The 16,365-nt window shown below is 38.9% G+C and overlaps 2 protein-coding genes across 9 annotated transcripts in view; one reads left to right on the forward strand and one right to left on the reverse strand.

Annotated features, from left to right (window-relative positions):
* The window catches only part of XPNPEP3 (X-prolyl aminopeptidase 3), a 44,950-nt gene extending 28,684 nt beyond the window's left edge, over nucleotides 1–16,266 (reverse strand). For 5 of the 8 annotated variants that reach the window (XM_061124464.1, XM_061124460.1, XM_061124463.1 and 2 more), the window contains exons 1-2: nucleotides 16,050–16,266; nucleotides 6,830–6,946 (exon numbers count right to left, since the gene is read on the reverse strand). In XM_061124464.1, coding sequence (XP_060980447.1) covers nucleotides 6,830–6,946; nucleotides 16,050–16,113 — 181 coding nt within the window. In that variant the 5' untranslated portion in view covers nucleotides 16,114–16,266. The other 3 variants (XM_061124467.1, XM_061124466.1, XM_061124465.1) reach the window with 3 other exon arrangements.
* On the forward strand, nucleotides 2,410–11,521 carry DNAJB7 (DnaJ heat shock protein family (Hsp40) member B7). Its single transcript, XM_061124469.1, has 2 exons — nucleotides 2,410–2,749; nucleotides 9,362–11,521. The coding sequence occupies exon 2, from the start codon at nucleotides 10,505–10,507 to the stop codon at nucleotides 11,291–11,293; it is 789 nt and encodes a 262-aa protein (XP_060980452.1). The 5' UTR covers nucleotides 2,410–2,749; nucleotides 9,362–10,504; the 3' UTR covers nucleotides 11,294–11,521.
* Nucleotides 16,267–16,365: the final 99 nt, after the last annotated feature.

Below are 16,365 nucleotides of genomic sequence, written 5' to 3' on the forward strand. Positions count from 1 at the left end.
GAAGCTCAAGATGTTTGCTTTTAGACTCTTCTCATTCAAAACACTTTCTTAATTAACCCTGATCATGCTCATTCGTTCCTTTGATCTACCTTTTTTTAAATTATTTCTTTTCCATATATACATCTTATAGTTGTGTATAAATGTAATCACACCATACCCCCCCCCATTTTTTCATTATTTGACCCCTCATTCCCCTTCCCTCCTTCTACCCACATTAGAACCATCCCCATGGTTTGTATTCTAGTAAGTAAACTTTCCCTTTATGGATCACAGCGTGTCATGGGGGAAGGAGCTTGCATAACTCAATGAAGCTGTGAGCCACGCTGTGCAGGGCTACCCAAGACAGACGGTCAGAAGAGCTCTGACAAAACGCGGTTTACTGGAGAAGGGAATGGCAAGTCACTCCAGTATTCTTGCTGTGAGAACCCCATGAACAGTATGAAAGGCTTTTTAAAAAGATGCGACACTGGAAGATGAGCCCCCCAGGTTGGAAGGTGTCAAAGATGCTACTGTAGAAAGCAGAGGCAATTACGGACATGAATCTAAACAAACTCCGGGAGATAGTGGAGGACAAAGGAGCCTGGCCTGCTACAGTCCAGGGGATCACAAAGAGTTGGACCTGACTTAGTAACTAAACAACAACAACAACAGGACTTAGTGACTGAACAACATCATATCCTTTCCTATCTTTCTCAATATTCATATAAACACATACACATTACCTGCATTTAGGGTTTTATGAGTCCCTAGTGTTTTACAAAAATGGGACACCACAGTCTTTTCTTCACATTGCTTTTCTAGCACAATACCTCATAGAAATCCCTCCCACCAACTCATCTGGCATAACTTCAACTCATTCTGCCTGATGTCTCCGTGTTATTTCTTGGGGCACTGTATCATAATTTCCCGATTAATTTCCCTACTGGTGGGCACTCATATAACTTTCTGCTACAATAATAAATATCTTTATGCTTATATCCACAGGGTGCCTTCCTGCCCTATGGACACTGGTGCTCTTACTTCTGTAGGACAGTCGGTCCCAGGAGAGCAACTGCGGGATCAACGTTCCCCAGGTTTTCTTGGTGCTCACGTCCACTACATGCAACTCAGTTGTTTCTGACTACTTGGGAAGCGTCTAGTTGTGTTACCTGTAACTGCAGCTCATTAATAATTTTTAACTTTTATTTACCTACAATAGAAACATTGATATTTTTGTTAATATTAACGAAATTGGGGAGAAACAAAATAGATGAATGAAGGGCCTTGTGACAATTTGAATCTGCAAAGCAACAGAGCTGGTCCTAGAAGAGCTCAGGTCGTATTTCTTTCTCTCAGGATTAAGTTGTCTAAGAGTACCCTAGGGCTCCACTGCAGAATACTGAACTTTGTACCAGAGCCTAAGAATAGCTTAACTATTTATCTCCCTGATAATTATTCACTTTAAGTCGGCTACTGTTACTCAATATTGGAAATTTCCTGGTTTACCATAAACAGCAGATACTCTTTTCTAAAAGCAGAGGCTGGTTATAACAAGTGAATTATCCAACTTTTCCTTTTTTTGTTTTACTTTTGTCCCTTTCCTGTGCTTCACTTTTGGTTATTTCACAGCTTTACTCCATGTAATAAAACTAAACTTAAAAAATCAATTCATTTTTTGTTTTTAAAAAAAATTTTGAAAGAAAACTCACAGTATTAATGATCTTAATTAATGAGTTATCTCATTTTCATTAATAACAGAGTATACACATAATATATTAAGAAGTAACTTCTGAAAAAAGAGAAAAATTATTTAAAAATCAAAGCAGGATAGCAAAACCATCTTTCACATCCTTCAAGCATTTATCATTGCTGAATATAATTTCATACAAATGACTATATGAGAAATATTTAAAACACTGGCTACATTTCTCCAAGCTTACTAATTATAAACACTATTAACTAAATATAATTTATATTTATATAAATTTAATATATAGATTTAATATAAATTTAATATAAAAATTATAAATTTATATTATAAATTTATATTTATATTATATTATAATATATAATATAAATATCATATATATTATAATAATATAATATATATAATATAAATATATTATATTTATTATAAATTATGAATATTAATATAAATTTAATATAATTTAAATATAAATTATAACACTATTAACTAAATGCTTCTAAACTTCTGAAATTCCAAGGAACTCTTGGTCACAACAGAAAAATTAGCCAAGGAAAAAACATACCTTTTCTTATCAATTGAAGGAGGGGGTAAAAGTGTGATAAAGCAATGAACTTTAACCCTAGAGGTAAACCTGACAGTTATTATGGCCTTTGATCATAGAGCTAACCATTATAGTCAACGTAGCCTGAATTTCTTCAGATAAAATTGTATCTGAATAGACTTTATGGATGACTTCATCAAACTGTAAAGTATTAAAAGGCACAGTCAGTATTTTATCACGTGAAGTCAATTAAGGATAGAGGGGCTACTCGAACAAGCTTATTTAGCCAATCAAATGCCTAGATGTCACAATCTGGACTCTGTAAATAGCAAAGTCTCATAATCAATCTTGAGAGTCGGGTGCCAAGAAGAAAAGCTCTTTCAGGATATCGAGAACTGGGCCTCTGAAGACAGTAAGAAAAATGTTCTTCATATTTTATCAGCCAGGCAGAAAACCCAGAGAAGAAAGTTTCACGAAGACTGAATATGGATGGAAAAATGCAAGTCTTTGCTACAACCTAGGTATGTATTTTAATTACTTCCTGAAACTAACTAGGTTAGGATTTTTTCCTCTTCTGGCTGTGCCTTGTGGCATGTGAGTTCTTAGTTCCCCTACCAGGAATTGAGCCTGTGCCCCCTCCAGTGGAAGGGAGGAGGCTAAACCACTGGGCTGCTAGGGAAGTCCCTAGGTTAGGATTTTAACATGGTCTGATCTGAAGAAGTGTCCTTGAATGCTGTTTAATATTAGGTAGCTTTTATTGTGTAATAAGGAAGAAGTGCATAAAATGATCTATTACTATATAGCTGAAAAACGGGGATATAGAAAAAGCTAACAAACATTTCCTTTACAACATAAAACAAAGATGTCTCTGAAAAAAATGAAATGACCAAATAAATAATTGAAAAAATCTCTAAATGGATTTTATCTGCATACACTGAGCAAAACAAGCCAGAGAAAAAGGGTTCATACTGTATGATCTCCCTTACACAAAACTCACAAACAGGCAAAACAATCATGCTGCTAGGAACGAGACCAGTGGTTAACGATGGAGGTGGAACTGACTAGAAGGGTATAAGAGGACCTTCTAGGGTGATGGCAATGTTCTCTATCTTGAATGGAGTATGAGTTATATTGTTGTATGTAGGTATAAGGACGACCATTACCCTTATAAAAGTAATTATTTACATGAAAGCCCCGAATCATCTGGCTTTCTCTCACAATGACAAGAATGAGTTTCGAGCGATTCAGGAGACTTTTATTATTCAGCTCTTTTTTTTCCCCCCATTTATTTTTTTATTAGTTGGAGACTAATTACTTTACAATATTGTAGTGGTTTTTGTCATACAGTGACATGAATCAGCCATGGATTTACATGTATTCCCCATCCCAATCCCCTCTCCCACCTTTATTCAGCTCTTCAGAAGATTCCCAATTCTTTCCTGGGCTAGATTCATGCTAATCTTTACCTCAGAGAATTTCTTGATATGGATGAGAAATATGCACAAATGTGTTTCTGTAATATCTATAACAGTATAAAAATCTCACCCCACTGAAATAAATCTTGATCTTTTAGATATTATTAAAGTCAATGATGTTTAACAAAACTTAAAAAAAAAATACACCCCTTGCTTAAGGCAGAACCACAATAAACTATCACTAAACTAAAGATGATAACTGGTTTTGAAACTTTTCAGTGAAGAAGATTTGAGAATGATTATGTATAATCTACTCTAGAACCTTTCTTTTCATCATTTTAAATATTACACTTGACAATAACTATACAGTCTTAGCCATTATTTGATAAGGGACAAAAAAGTCCATGGTAAAGGCATTCCCTCAAATTCTGGGCCACACAGTTGTGTTCTGATTATATCCCAGTGAATCCAGTCACTGTTGTAGTTGAAAGAAAACCAAGAAGTGATTCTGCATAGGTCAGACAAGTCATTCTGACAAGCCCAACTCTTTGAATAACCCCTTTTTAAGATCCAAACTATATCACATATTCAAAAATTAATTTTGCTTAGGAACATAAAAATGTTAGGAACATAGGTTTTTGGAAATAATTCTTAATTAGGCACTAATTTTCCTATCCTCTGGAAGGGAACTGTTGATGAAGCTGCACACCTTGCAATGTCAGGAAACTATCCAAGTGTCTTCCCTGTACAGATACTATAAAAGTAGACTCGTGGTTCATAATGATATTTAACTCAGAAGGCCACTTGCCTGCCTTCAGGGAATCCCTTTTCTTCCTGGTGATGGATAAGTAGAAGGCATGTTAATGATCAGGAAGGATGAACTGACACTTCTGTCTCTACAGACATAGTTCTTAACACAGAGATGGCAATGTCATAAAAAGAAGAAGTAGTCTATAATGCTCAGACTTCGTTAAGCAAAGGAAAAGTTTAGAAATCACTGAGAGGACTTGGGGGAGTGAATCTGACTCTTTATTTCCATCTTAAGCAGTAGTTAGCACAGCCATCATAGAACTCCTTTATCTCCCATGTCTTTCTGCTGATATCTTCCAAGTTACTGTTGCTTTAGGAAATGCATAGGTGTGGTCAAAAGAAATACAGGGAAATTAAAAATTCAGAAGGTGCTGATTCAGTAATTTCACTTCTAAGAATTTTGGGTTTTTCCTTTTTTTGCCACATGGCTTGTGGGATCTTAATTCCCGGACCAGGGACTGAACCTGAGCCACCGCAGTGAAAGTACTGAGTCCTAATCACTGGACTGCCTGGGAAGTCCCGCTAAGAATTTACTTTAAGGAAATAACTGATCAGTATATAGAGTGTGTATACATGCACACATAATTCTATGTGAGAAATAAGTCTAGAAAGATAATGCACTAAAATCTCAATAGTTGCTTTCTCTAAATGGTAGAATTATGAGTAATTTTTTTAAAAGAAATTATGCTTATCTGTATTCTTTAATTTGCCTATAATATATATAGAACTTGTATAATAATTAGGAAAGTGACTAAGATATTTTCCAAAAGTTTAAAGTACTGGCAAGTATTGGGAAAATATGCCAAACACGAAACCCTTGGGAGCAAAACATGTAATAGAAACATAATTTTATATTTCAAACTATTAAACTGACGTTAGCTCTATAAAAGAGATTTTAAAAAAAGGATTACATGTCTTTTAATTTTTCTTAATAACTGACTTTTCCTACACCCCACAATTATTTTAACACTTTGATAAGTTCTGCATCTCTATATGGTGATTAATACTTCAGAAACTATGTATGTGATAGCTTCTTTTACAATGATAATTCTCTTTTAAAATTCCATCTACTTCTGTCTCTTCTCACTTATGCCAATCCTTATTATCCAGGAGAATCAAGATTATGATGTGTATTCCTTTCTCCCATAGTTTATATGAACATATGAACTTGTATGTGTATATTTATTCATACTCACTTTTTACATAGTTATCATGCACATTAACAGAAATAACAGCCGAGACAGAGGCCATCACCTTGAGGATATGATTACTAGTTTCAAGGCCTGGAAAATGCAGCTCACCATGTAAAAGCATCTCACCACGAGAAATCAGTAATTTTCAAAGCTGGTAAAACTTAATATCAAACTGAAGCTACAGGCAGGTTGACTGGATAGAGAAATATTTAAATTAGTACCAACTGTACTGCTACAAAGCTTACCTTACAGCTTTGAAAAACTCTGATTTCTTGTGTGTTTCAGTGGTGAGCTGCATTTCCTGAGTCTCAGCCGACTTCCCAGCAGGAACTCTAGTCTGATGAAGAATCAGCAACAGGAAGCCCTCACTGAGAGACACACTGGTATCATTCACTGAGTGGAGATAGTGAAAGAGCAACATATTTCCAAAGGCAATTCAGATTGTATTAATAATCTAGGCTTACACAGTAAATACAGATTTAACTTCCACGGCAGAAGCCTGGGAAAACCTGACTGCATTTTCTACAAAGCATCTGGTTTCATCCTATCTACCTCTTTGGGATGATATTCATTCATCATAGTTCATCCCTTAACCGTCTCTTTGAAAAAACAAAAGAAAGAAACCTTAGGTATGAATTTGAACAATAGTAATGACATATCTAGAAGTAGTGCTAGATACAGTGCTAGAAGTAGCAGCAACATTGGAATCTTAAAGTAGAAAAAAAAAATCAGTGAGGTAAACCTTTACCAATTTATAAAAGTTAGTGAAGTAAACTTTTATCAACTTTTTGCATCACCTTTATCATCGTTACCACATCCAGAAATCTTGTGTAATCTCTATAGAAATATTTTTGTTAATACTGAAATGAGCATTTCATGCTTTCAAGAAAAATGTTTCCTAAAATGTTTTTAACACAGTTCACAATGAATCAATAGTCAGAACACAGTTCTAGAAATCACGTTTTAGGAAACGTTTCTTTAAAAACATCTTGAAATATGTATTTTTTTCACTGATACTTTTGAATTTTAGCCTAATCATATTTATTGCCCTAGATGGTCCTGTCTAAACAGTACTATTAGCCCTACAGCTATTTAAATTTACATTAAGAAATTCTACTGGATGGCATGGTCCTAGACAAAGCATCTGAAGAGAGAGACTGTCATTACAGTTCAAAGGCCTTACCTGGTCTGAGGAGGTGTGGGTGTGTAAAGGGGCTGGGCTGGCCTAAGTATCGGTTTGGAATCCTCCTCTCTGGGATGGGCTGCAGGGAGTATCTTCGCTGTGAACATGACAAGCATCCTGAAGGAGAAATAAGGACGATGAAATAGAACAGTGCATCTAGCTAGTCCTCACAGTATATACACATAGTTATGTCTCCAGCAGTAGGCTGCTTTAGAAACATGCAAATTAGCACCTCCTTCAATATTTACATGGCCCTTCCTCTGAGCCAGCCAGAGCATGTGCTGGGCCTCAGGCATATAGAAATAAGATTATTTTTACCTTAAGTGACTTTAGTCTACTACTACATAATAGAGGCATATATACACACACAGTATAATTAGCACATGAATAAGGAGCTATGGGAACAGAAGAAAGGAAACAAACAAAAGCAGGGGAAGAGGTAGGAAGCATTTCATTGAAGTAGTGTTATGCTGTGCCCTAAAATTCAGAATAAGTGAACGATTTTACTGAGAATATGTGAAGTCTGGGAAAATATGCACATACTATCTCATTTAACCTTGGAATGTTAGAGCTAGATGAAATAATGTATGAAAAATGCTTAATTACAGTTAGTACAAGAAGCCAGTAAGCTTCAATACTAGTACTGAAGCAGTTCAGTTCAGTTCAGTTGCTCAGGCGTGTCCGACTCTCTGAGACTCCATGAACCTCAGCACGCCAGGCCTCCCTGTCTATCACCAACTCCCGGAGTCCAACCAAACCCATGTCCATCGAGTCGATGATGCCATCCAACCATCTCATCCTCTGTTGTCCCCTTCTCCTCCTGCCCTCAATCTTTTCCAGCATCAGGGTCTTTTCCAATGAGTCAGATCTTCACATCAGGTAGCCAAAGTATTGGAGTTTCAGCTTCAACATTAGTCCTTCCAATGAACACCCAGGACTGATCTCCCTTAGGATGGACTGGTTGGATCTCCTTGCAGTCCAAGGGACTCTCAAGAGTCTTCTCCAACACCACAGTTCAAAAGCATCAATTCTTTGGCACTCAGCTTTCTTTACAGTCCAACTCTCACATCCATACATGAATATTACAGTTTAATACTCTAGTATTCAACGAGATCTATTAAGTGTGTGACTGGTACATGCTGGAAAAAACACAAGAATAACCTAAGACTATCTGCCCTGGTCTTAAAAGAATATGTAGTCTAATGGATGTGAGACAGAGCAATACCACATGGTGAGCACTGGTGGATTCATACACGAGGTTTCTGAGAGCACAAAGACCGAAACAATGCTGTAGGAAGGCACAATGACAAAGGCAGGACACAGAGCTCTGGGGAACAGAGAAGCACACAAAAGGCGCTCATGTGGGGCTGCAGAAGTAGGTGACGCCTAGTCTGAGCAGGAATTAGTCAAGTGAAAGTGACAAGCGGAGTGGAAGGTATCATGAATGAGACATGAAAGGGAAGGCATAGAAGACACTGTGCTTACTAAGGCAAGAGGGACGGAAAGAGTGTTTCAGGTCAGTGCTGTTGCTGGAGGGAGAGTAAAATATCAGCAAGGTGAGGATCAGACAACTAAAGGCTTTGTACACCAAACTAAGGAATTAGATTTTTAACTGTCACATGAGGTTGGCATTATCGCTTTAAAAGAAAAAAAAAAAAAACAAATAAGGAATTAGATTCTGAAGTAATTTGTGCAATGTTGGCTCATACGGTAAATAGTCTGCCTGCAAAGCAGGAGACCCAGGTTTGATCCCCAGGTCGGGAAAATCCCCTGGAGAAGGGAAGGGGAACCCACTCTAGTATTCTTGCCTGGAGAATCCCATGGACAGAGAAGCCTTGCAGGCTACAGTCCATAGAGTCACAAAGAGTCAGACATGACTGAGCAACTAACACTTTCACTTTCTCATGCAGTACTTAGGAAGCTAGGATTTAAACTCAGAGTTTTTTTGGTTTTTTTTTTTTTCATTTATTTTTATTAGTTGGAGGTTAGTTACTTTACAATATTGTAGTGGTTTTTGCCATACATTGACATGAATCAGCCATGGATTTAAACTCAGTTTTAACTTAAAAATCTTTGCTCTTTCCCCTCCACCCTGCCACTCAGTAAGTCCTCTCTGCCAAATTCCCAATGACACAATTAGTGCCATACAATCTCCCTGTGAACACACAATCACTCCAACAGCAAAACGCAAAAGTCTACATCAAGTTAAAGGTTCTAGCAGGTATTATAAATTAGGAATGACAGTGGATGTATTTAAATTTCACTGAATACTATTCTTCCTATGATTGTTATTTTTAATCCCTATTCCATTAAAAATGTTTGTCTCAGTGCACTAAAATGGTTTTATCACTGCAGTATTTTATATGGTAGCCCCCGAAAGATATGTCTATACTGTAATCCCCAGACCCTGTGACTGTTAATTTGGAAGAAAGGTTTCTGCAGATGTAGAACTAGATTAAGGAACTTGAGATAAAAAGATCATCCTGCATTATCTGGGTCAGTCCTAAATCCAATGACCTGTGTCCTTACAAGAGAAATGCAGGAGGGGAAGTGAGACAGAAGAGAAGGAAGCAATGTAACCACGGAGGCAGAAACAGGAGTGATGCGGCCACAAGCCAAGGAATACCTAGTCACCAGAAGCTGGAAGACGTAAAGGATGGAGTCCCTCCTAGAGCCTTTGGAAGGAATGGAGCCCTGCTGACACACGATGTCAAGCTTCCGGTCTCCAGAACTGTGAGACAATACATTTCTATGTTGTTTTTTCTTTTTAATGTCTTTATTTTTTAAAACTTTTGGTTGTGCTGGGTCTTCATTGCTGTGCGCGGGTTTCCTCCAGTTGCGGGGCTCCTCTGTCGTGGCGCGTGAGCTTCTCACTGGGCGGCTTCTCCCGTCCCGGAGCACGGGCTCCAGGTGCACAGGCGGCAGTAGCTGTAGCACTTGGGCTCAGCAGTTGCGGCACATGGGTTTAGTTGCTCCGCTGCATGTGGAATCTTCCTGGACCAGGGATCGAACCTATGTTCCCTGCACTGGCAGGGGAAGTCTTATCCACTGGACCACCAGGGAAGTCCTCTACTGTTATAAGCAGACATGTCCGTGTTAATTTATTATGGTAGTCTCAGGAAACCAATACAATGACTTTCTAAGGTTGAAATAAGTATGTCAACTGCTTGGGTACTTTTTCAGAGTTCACAAATTCTTCATTTTTCCAAACCAAAACATGGAAGAACTGAGAAGTAAGTTATTAAGGCTCAGTAACCCTGAGGTCATATTATGCAAGGGGCATGTTGCGGCCATACTACAACATGTTCCACTGGTTTATGGGGCACTGTTTGAGGCTTCTAGGAAAACATGGGAGAAACAGTCCAGAGGGTTAAGGATGGTCTGGTTTGACTCTGGACTAGCTCCATTTAGAAGGTCTGGTCCCAAGAAGGTCTGCTCCCAAGCCCAGAATGACACCACAATGCAGCCCTCTGACATAAGCTTTTAAGTCTGCTTGCCACATAATCAGTATCCTAACGTCTCCTAGCAGTGGTCCAAGGTAATAACATTATCCTCAATGTAAAATTGCCTATTTATAGTCACTGTCTCTACCACCAGCACCAGCAGAACCTGAGCTGAGAGGAAACCACAGTTCTCACTCCCTAGAGCAGCCCTTTCCAACCATCTGTTAAAAACATGGTGGATTACTACCAAGTTCTAGGATTGCAGAGACATGCTTCACCTGAGGATATTAAAAAGGCTTATCGAAAAGTGGCACTTAAATGGCACCTGGATAAAAATCCAGAAAACAAAGAAGAAGCCGAGAGAAAATTCAAAGAAGTAGCTGAGGCATATGAGGTATTATCACATGATGAAAAACGGGACATTTACGATAAATATGGCAAAGAGGGATTAAATGGTGAAGGTGGAAGTGATTTCGATGATTCTTCTGAATATGGCTTCACATTCCGTAAGCCAGATGATGTCTTTAAAGAAATTTTTGGTGAAAGGGACCCATTTTCATTTCATTTCTTTGAAGACTCACTTGAAGACCTTTTAAATAATTCAAGGAGCTCCTATGGAAGCAGAAACAGAGGTGCAAGATCCTTTTTCTCTACATCCAGTGAATATCCAGTTTTTGAGAGATTTTCTTCATATGACACAGGATATACACCATTTGGTTCACTGGGCCACGAGGGACTTTATTCATTTTCTTCCCTGGCATTTGATGATAGTGGGATGGACAACTACGTTACTGTTACAACTTCAGATAAGACTGTTAATGGCAGAAATACCAATACAAAAAGAATTATTGAGGATGACCTAGAAAGAGATGAAGACAATGATGAGTTGAAGTCCTTTCTTTCAAATGGTGTGGCAGATGAAGAGGGCTTTGCTGAAGAATGCAGTTGGAGAAGACAATCATTCAACAATTATTCACAAAAGTCCTGCAGCCCCAAACATGCAGTGATGAGCAGGGTATAACCTGGGTCACCAACAACTGGAATCCCTCTATTTTCTCAGCAGGATTCAAAGAAGATGGTAAGAGAAAAAAAAAGAAGCATAAAGAAGTACAGAAGAAGTAGTCAACTAAGAGGAATCGTTAAATTGATTCTTCAGACACATTGTGTTCATACAACATTTGAACACAACTCTCTGTGTGTTTCTGTTAATCAGTTTTGTAGATGATATTGGTTTAATACTACACTAAGATTATGTTTTTAATGTGCTTAGCAGGCTTGTAGACATCTGATGAGTGGTTGTTTGGATTAGAACAAGATGGTTAGAAAGAGATGAACTGTGGTGACAGTGATATTAAGAGTTTAGAAAACGGCAAAGATTATTTTACTTTTTGTTTTTGAGATAAATGCTTATATGGGCCTCCCTCATAACTGAGTTGGTAAAGAATCTGCCTGCAATGCAGCAGACCCCAGTTCGATTCATGGGTTGGGAAGATCTGCTGCAGAAGGGATAGGCTACCCACTCCAGTATTCTTGGGTTTCCCTTATGACTCAACTGGTAAAGAATCTGCCTGCAATGCTTATATATTATATAAATCATATAAATGCTTATATATTATGAAGTTTTTCTTTAGTCAAGTCTATATAATCATTCCTTTGATCTAATTAAAGCTACTTTACAGACTTCTGACATACATAAAGCATTAGCAGCTAAAAATGTATTAAAACACAGGGGTTCAGTCTACATAGTTATTAATGAGATGACTTTTTTCAATGATCACAGAGCACTTCATACACAATTTAAGACATTATAAATTAAAAATGAAAGTATAAAAGCATTTTAAGTTAAAAATAGCTACACTTATATCTGGATGCCTATGTTCAAAGCTCACTTATTCACAACAGCCAAGAGGTGGGGCCAATCCAAATGTCAACTGACGGATGGATAGATAAAATAAAATATTTATACACATAGGCATACACAGAGGCTGAATAGGATACTATCCAGCCTTAGAAAGTAAGGAAACCTTGTCACATGTGACAACATGGATGAACTTTGAGACATTATGATTCTACTTATATGAGGTATCTAAAGTCAAATTCATAGCAACAGAAAGCGGAAATGCGGATACCAGGGGCTGCAGGGAGGAAGAGAAAGCACTGTCAGTGGATACAGATTTAGATTTGCAAGATGAAAAAGTTCTGGAGATCTTTTCACAACTGTTTATTTAAAAATTATTAACATGGAGGGAGGTGGGAGGGGGGATCGGGATTGGGAATACATGTAAATCCATGGCTGATTCATATCAATGTATGACAAAACCCACTGGAAAAAAATAATAATAATAATAAAAAAAAAATTAAAAAAAAAATAAAAAAATAAAAATTATTAACATGGTAAATTTGATGTTACATGTATTTTACAAACTCTCTCCAAGTGGCCCAGACATGAGACTTATTAGCTTTTAACCGGCAACCGGGCTTCCCAGGTGGTGCTAGTGGTAAAGAACTCAGCTGCCAACGCAGGAGACCTAAGACATGCAGGTTTGATCCCTGGGTGGGGAAGATCGCCTGGAAAAGGGCATGGCAACCCACTCCGGGATTCTTGCCTGGAGAATCCTATGGACAGAGGGGCCTGGCGGGCTACAGTCCGTGGGGTCGCAGAGTCAGACATGACTAAAGTCACAGCATGCATGCACGTATTTTACATTTTTTTTTTCCTTTTAAAGCGAGACTTATCCTGGATTCTTCAGAGCAATATGGCTGTATCATGCATAGGTGGCCATCAGTGACTTACACCAGATAGGAAACTTTCTAATTTTTTGAGTATGTACACAGGATATAAAAATACATTACTCTAAAATACCACCTTTAGCCATAGCAACCTAAGCTTATGATGGAAGAAAAATAGATGAGTTTCAGAGTTACAGATGTATCAGATATTGAGCAACTGTTTTTATATATTTGCTTCCTTTAATTGAATTTAATTTCAACACAATTACTTCTTAGCTTCCTGTAATTATTTCATTTTCAAAATACACTGCTTTCATCCCATTATTTTTATTCTTTCACTCATTCAACAGTATTTTTTGAGGACCCACTATTTGTGAGGTAGTATCCTAGGTACCTGGGATACAATAATGAACAAACAAAAAACTCTTAGCTGTCACAGAGCTTAGACTGGAGAGAGACAATAAACAAATACTAAGTAAAATATGTTAGTCATAGGTGCAAGTAAAAAAAATCAGGGGCAGGACATAGAAGTTTTGGAGCAAGAGTGTTGAAATTTCAGCCAAGGTAGCCAGGGTGAAATGATGGTTACATGTGAGAAAAGATCTCAGTGAAATGAATGAGTCAGCCATGTGGATATTTGATCAAAGAGGATTCCAGGTAGCAGGACTACCAAGTCAAATGTCCCCAAAGCATGTTGTATAAGGTGCGTGAGGAACATGGAGGAGATCCACGTGGCCCTTTCTGAGAGCAAGTAGATGAAGTATGAAAGGTAAGAGAAGTCCACAGTATGCAATGACTTTCAGATCACAGTATAAACTATGGTATAACATTTGGGACAGGAAGCCACTGGAGGCTCTGAGCAGAAGAGTGACATAATCTGATGCACTTAAACAGGCCTACTCTGGCAGCTGCAAGTAGGACTTGCCTGGCGGTCCAGTGGTTAAGACTTTACACTTCCACTGCAGAGACTAAGATCCGGTTGCAGAAAGTCAGATACCACTTAACAATACTGCCTTTCTTGAGCTCCCATGTCACTTGAGTCAAGACTCTAATCACCATCCTTTGCTATATTCTCATTTGTCTGTTGCTTCTCTATCATCTGACTAGACTAACTCTAGGCAAGTGGAGATTCATCCAGAATGACTCCTAACTCAAAAGTTACTAATTGAAGTTATTCTGGCTCAATAAAAAGTTCCAAAAGGACTCTACTAAGTTAGAGTAAGACCGAGCACAAGTATAACAGGAAAAGGACTATATGGCAATCACAAAAAACATTCCTGATTTGCTACTTGTGATACTGTGTTGGTTTCAGTTTCCTATAAGTAAAATATTTGCTCTAACTTATTGGACTTGTGAAGATCCAACAAGATCATTCATTCAGAAAGCCTATATATGTATGGTGGTGGTGTAGTGGCTAAGTCAACTGAGACCCCATGGTCTTGAGACCCCATGGACTGCTGCCTGCCAGGCTCCTCTGGCCATCGGATTGTCCAGGCAAGAATACTGGAGTGGGTTGCCATTTCCTTCTCCAGAGGATCTTCCCAACCTGGAGATTGGACCCAGGTCTCCTGAACTGCAGGCAGATTCTTCACCAACTGAGCTACCAGAGAATTCCCCTATATATGTATATTATGATGTTAACAGAAGAGTAGTTAAACTTACTTACTCTACTGAGGCAAAATGAAGCATGATAAACACATTTTTCAAAGATCTTGGTGTGTATAATCCAGTAAACTAAAAACTTAAACTACAGTCACTCAGTAGTGTCCAACTCTTTGCGACCCCATGCCCTATACAGTCTATGGAGTTCTCCAGGCCAGAATACTGGAGTGGGTAGCCATTCCCTTCTCCAGGGGATCTTCCCAACCCAGGGATCGAACCCAGGTCTCCTGCATTGCAGGTGGATTCTTTACCAGCTGAGTCACCATGGAAGCCCTGGTGTAATCCAGTACCTTGTCCTAAACCTTGATTAATCAGGTTTCACACAAAGTCTCAACAAATACAAAAAAAGAAAAAGAAAAGTCACAAGTCAATGGTTCCAGGTCTAAATCATAAGCTATGGCCTTTGTGTTCAAGACTGACTAACAGCATATCTATTCACCTACTTTCGATGGAGAGGGACAGATTTCTGCAGCCTAGCTATTAGAAGCAAAAAGCAAGTTCTGTGCACTGGACATTACTTTTTATTTTTGTATTTTAGAGTTAGGAGTAAGTCTTGATATAATTACATCCCACTGTCAATAAATTCAAGTATAGCAACACAATAAATAAATGCCAAGACACAGCCTTGGTGTCACAAACCACATGCTCTGGTGCACACACTGTTCACCTATCGCCCCCAAAAACTAAAGTATGACCCAATGGCAGATCTGCCTGAAAGGCAGACGATTCAGCTTTCACCGATCAAGTTTCATGTTCATTGCATCAATTCCTCACGACACAATACACCCTAAAAATATCCCCTCCCATATTCCCAGAATACTCTACTTTGCCTTTACAAACAAAACTTTCAGACATAAAAAGCCTCAGGAGTATTTCCAATCATTACCTCTTCCAAGAGAAACTACTCTTGGAAGTAGAAATACAAAAGGATTTGTATTATTAAACGTAACGTTTCATGTCCATTTCGTGAGAGCCAGCTCTCACGTCAACTCTTTGAAAACACGAAAATACGATTTTAAGTTATCCTAAACTTATTAGGTTATTCTAACAAGAGCTACCTGATGAGAGACACCTTGTCACCAGAACAACTGATAACTGACACAAGTTTCTTGAGTCCGCATGACTTAACCCCTCGGGGAAGACATCAGACACTTTTCTCTCTGCAGTCATTTCAACTCCCAGACTACCTCGACGGTAGAGAGAACACCGGACCCACCCTTTCTAAGGGGCAGAAGGAGGAAGAGAAGAAATTCGAGGCGTGGAAGTCCCGGTAGAAGGTTCCGCCGAAGCAGGGGTCGCCTGAGACCAACTTGGATCCCGCTTGGCGCGCCTCAGGCTTCGCAGAGCAAGCTCCGGAGGGGACACTGTGGGAGGTTAAGTCTAACCTGAGAAGCTGCGGGCGCTTGCTACCGCGGGAACAAGCCTAGTTGCCGAGAGTAGCCAAGGCATAACTGCCACGCTCAAGCGTCAGGAAGGAAACGAGAAAAACTGCCGGAGAAGCTGTCGCCAGCAGGGATGTGTCGCCAGGAAACCTGGCCAGGCGCCCCTCCCCTTCCGGTCGGCGCCGCTCGCCGGGCTTTCCTCCCACAGCGGCGCCGTATGTTTACGTCACGCCCGGAGTTGTGAGGGCCGCTCCGGCCGGAGGGCCATCTTGGTGGCGTCACGGCATCATGTTCTATTTAATGGTCACATTCAAGAGAC

Source organism: Dama dama, chromosome 22, assembly GCF_033118175.1.
Source record: "Dama dama isolate Ldn47 chromosome 22, ASM3311817v1, whole genome shotgun sequence".
In the NCBI taxonomy this organism is placed as follows: Eukaryota; Metazoa; Chordata; class Mammalia; order Artiodactyla; family Cervidae; genus Dama; species Dama dama.

What these genes read in the sequence shown, in the direction of transcription:
- DNAJB7 (XM_061124469.1), top strand. Translation starts at nt 10,505, where the DNA reads ATGGTGGATTACTACCAAGTTCTAGGATTGCAGAGACATGCTTCACCT.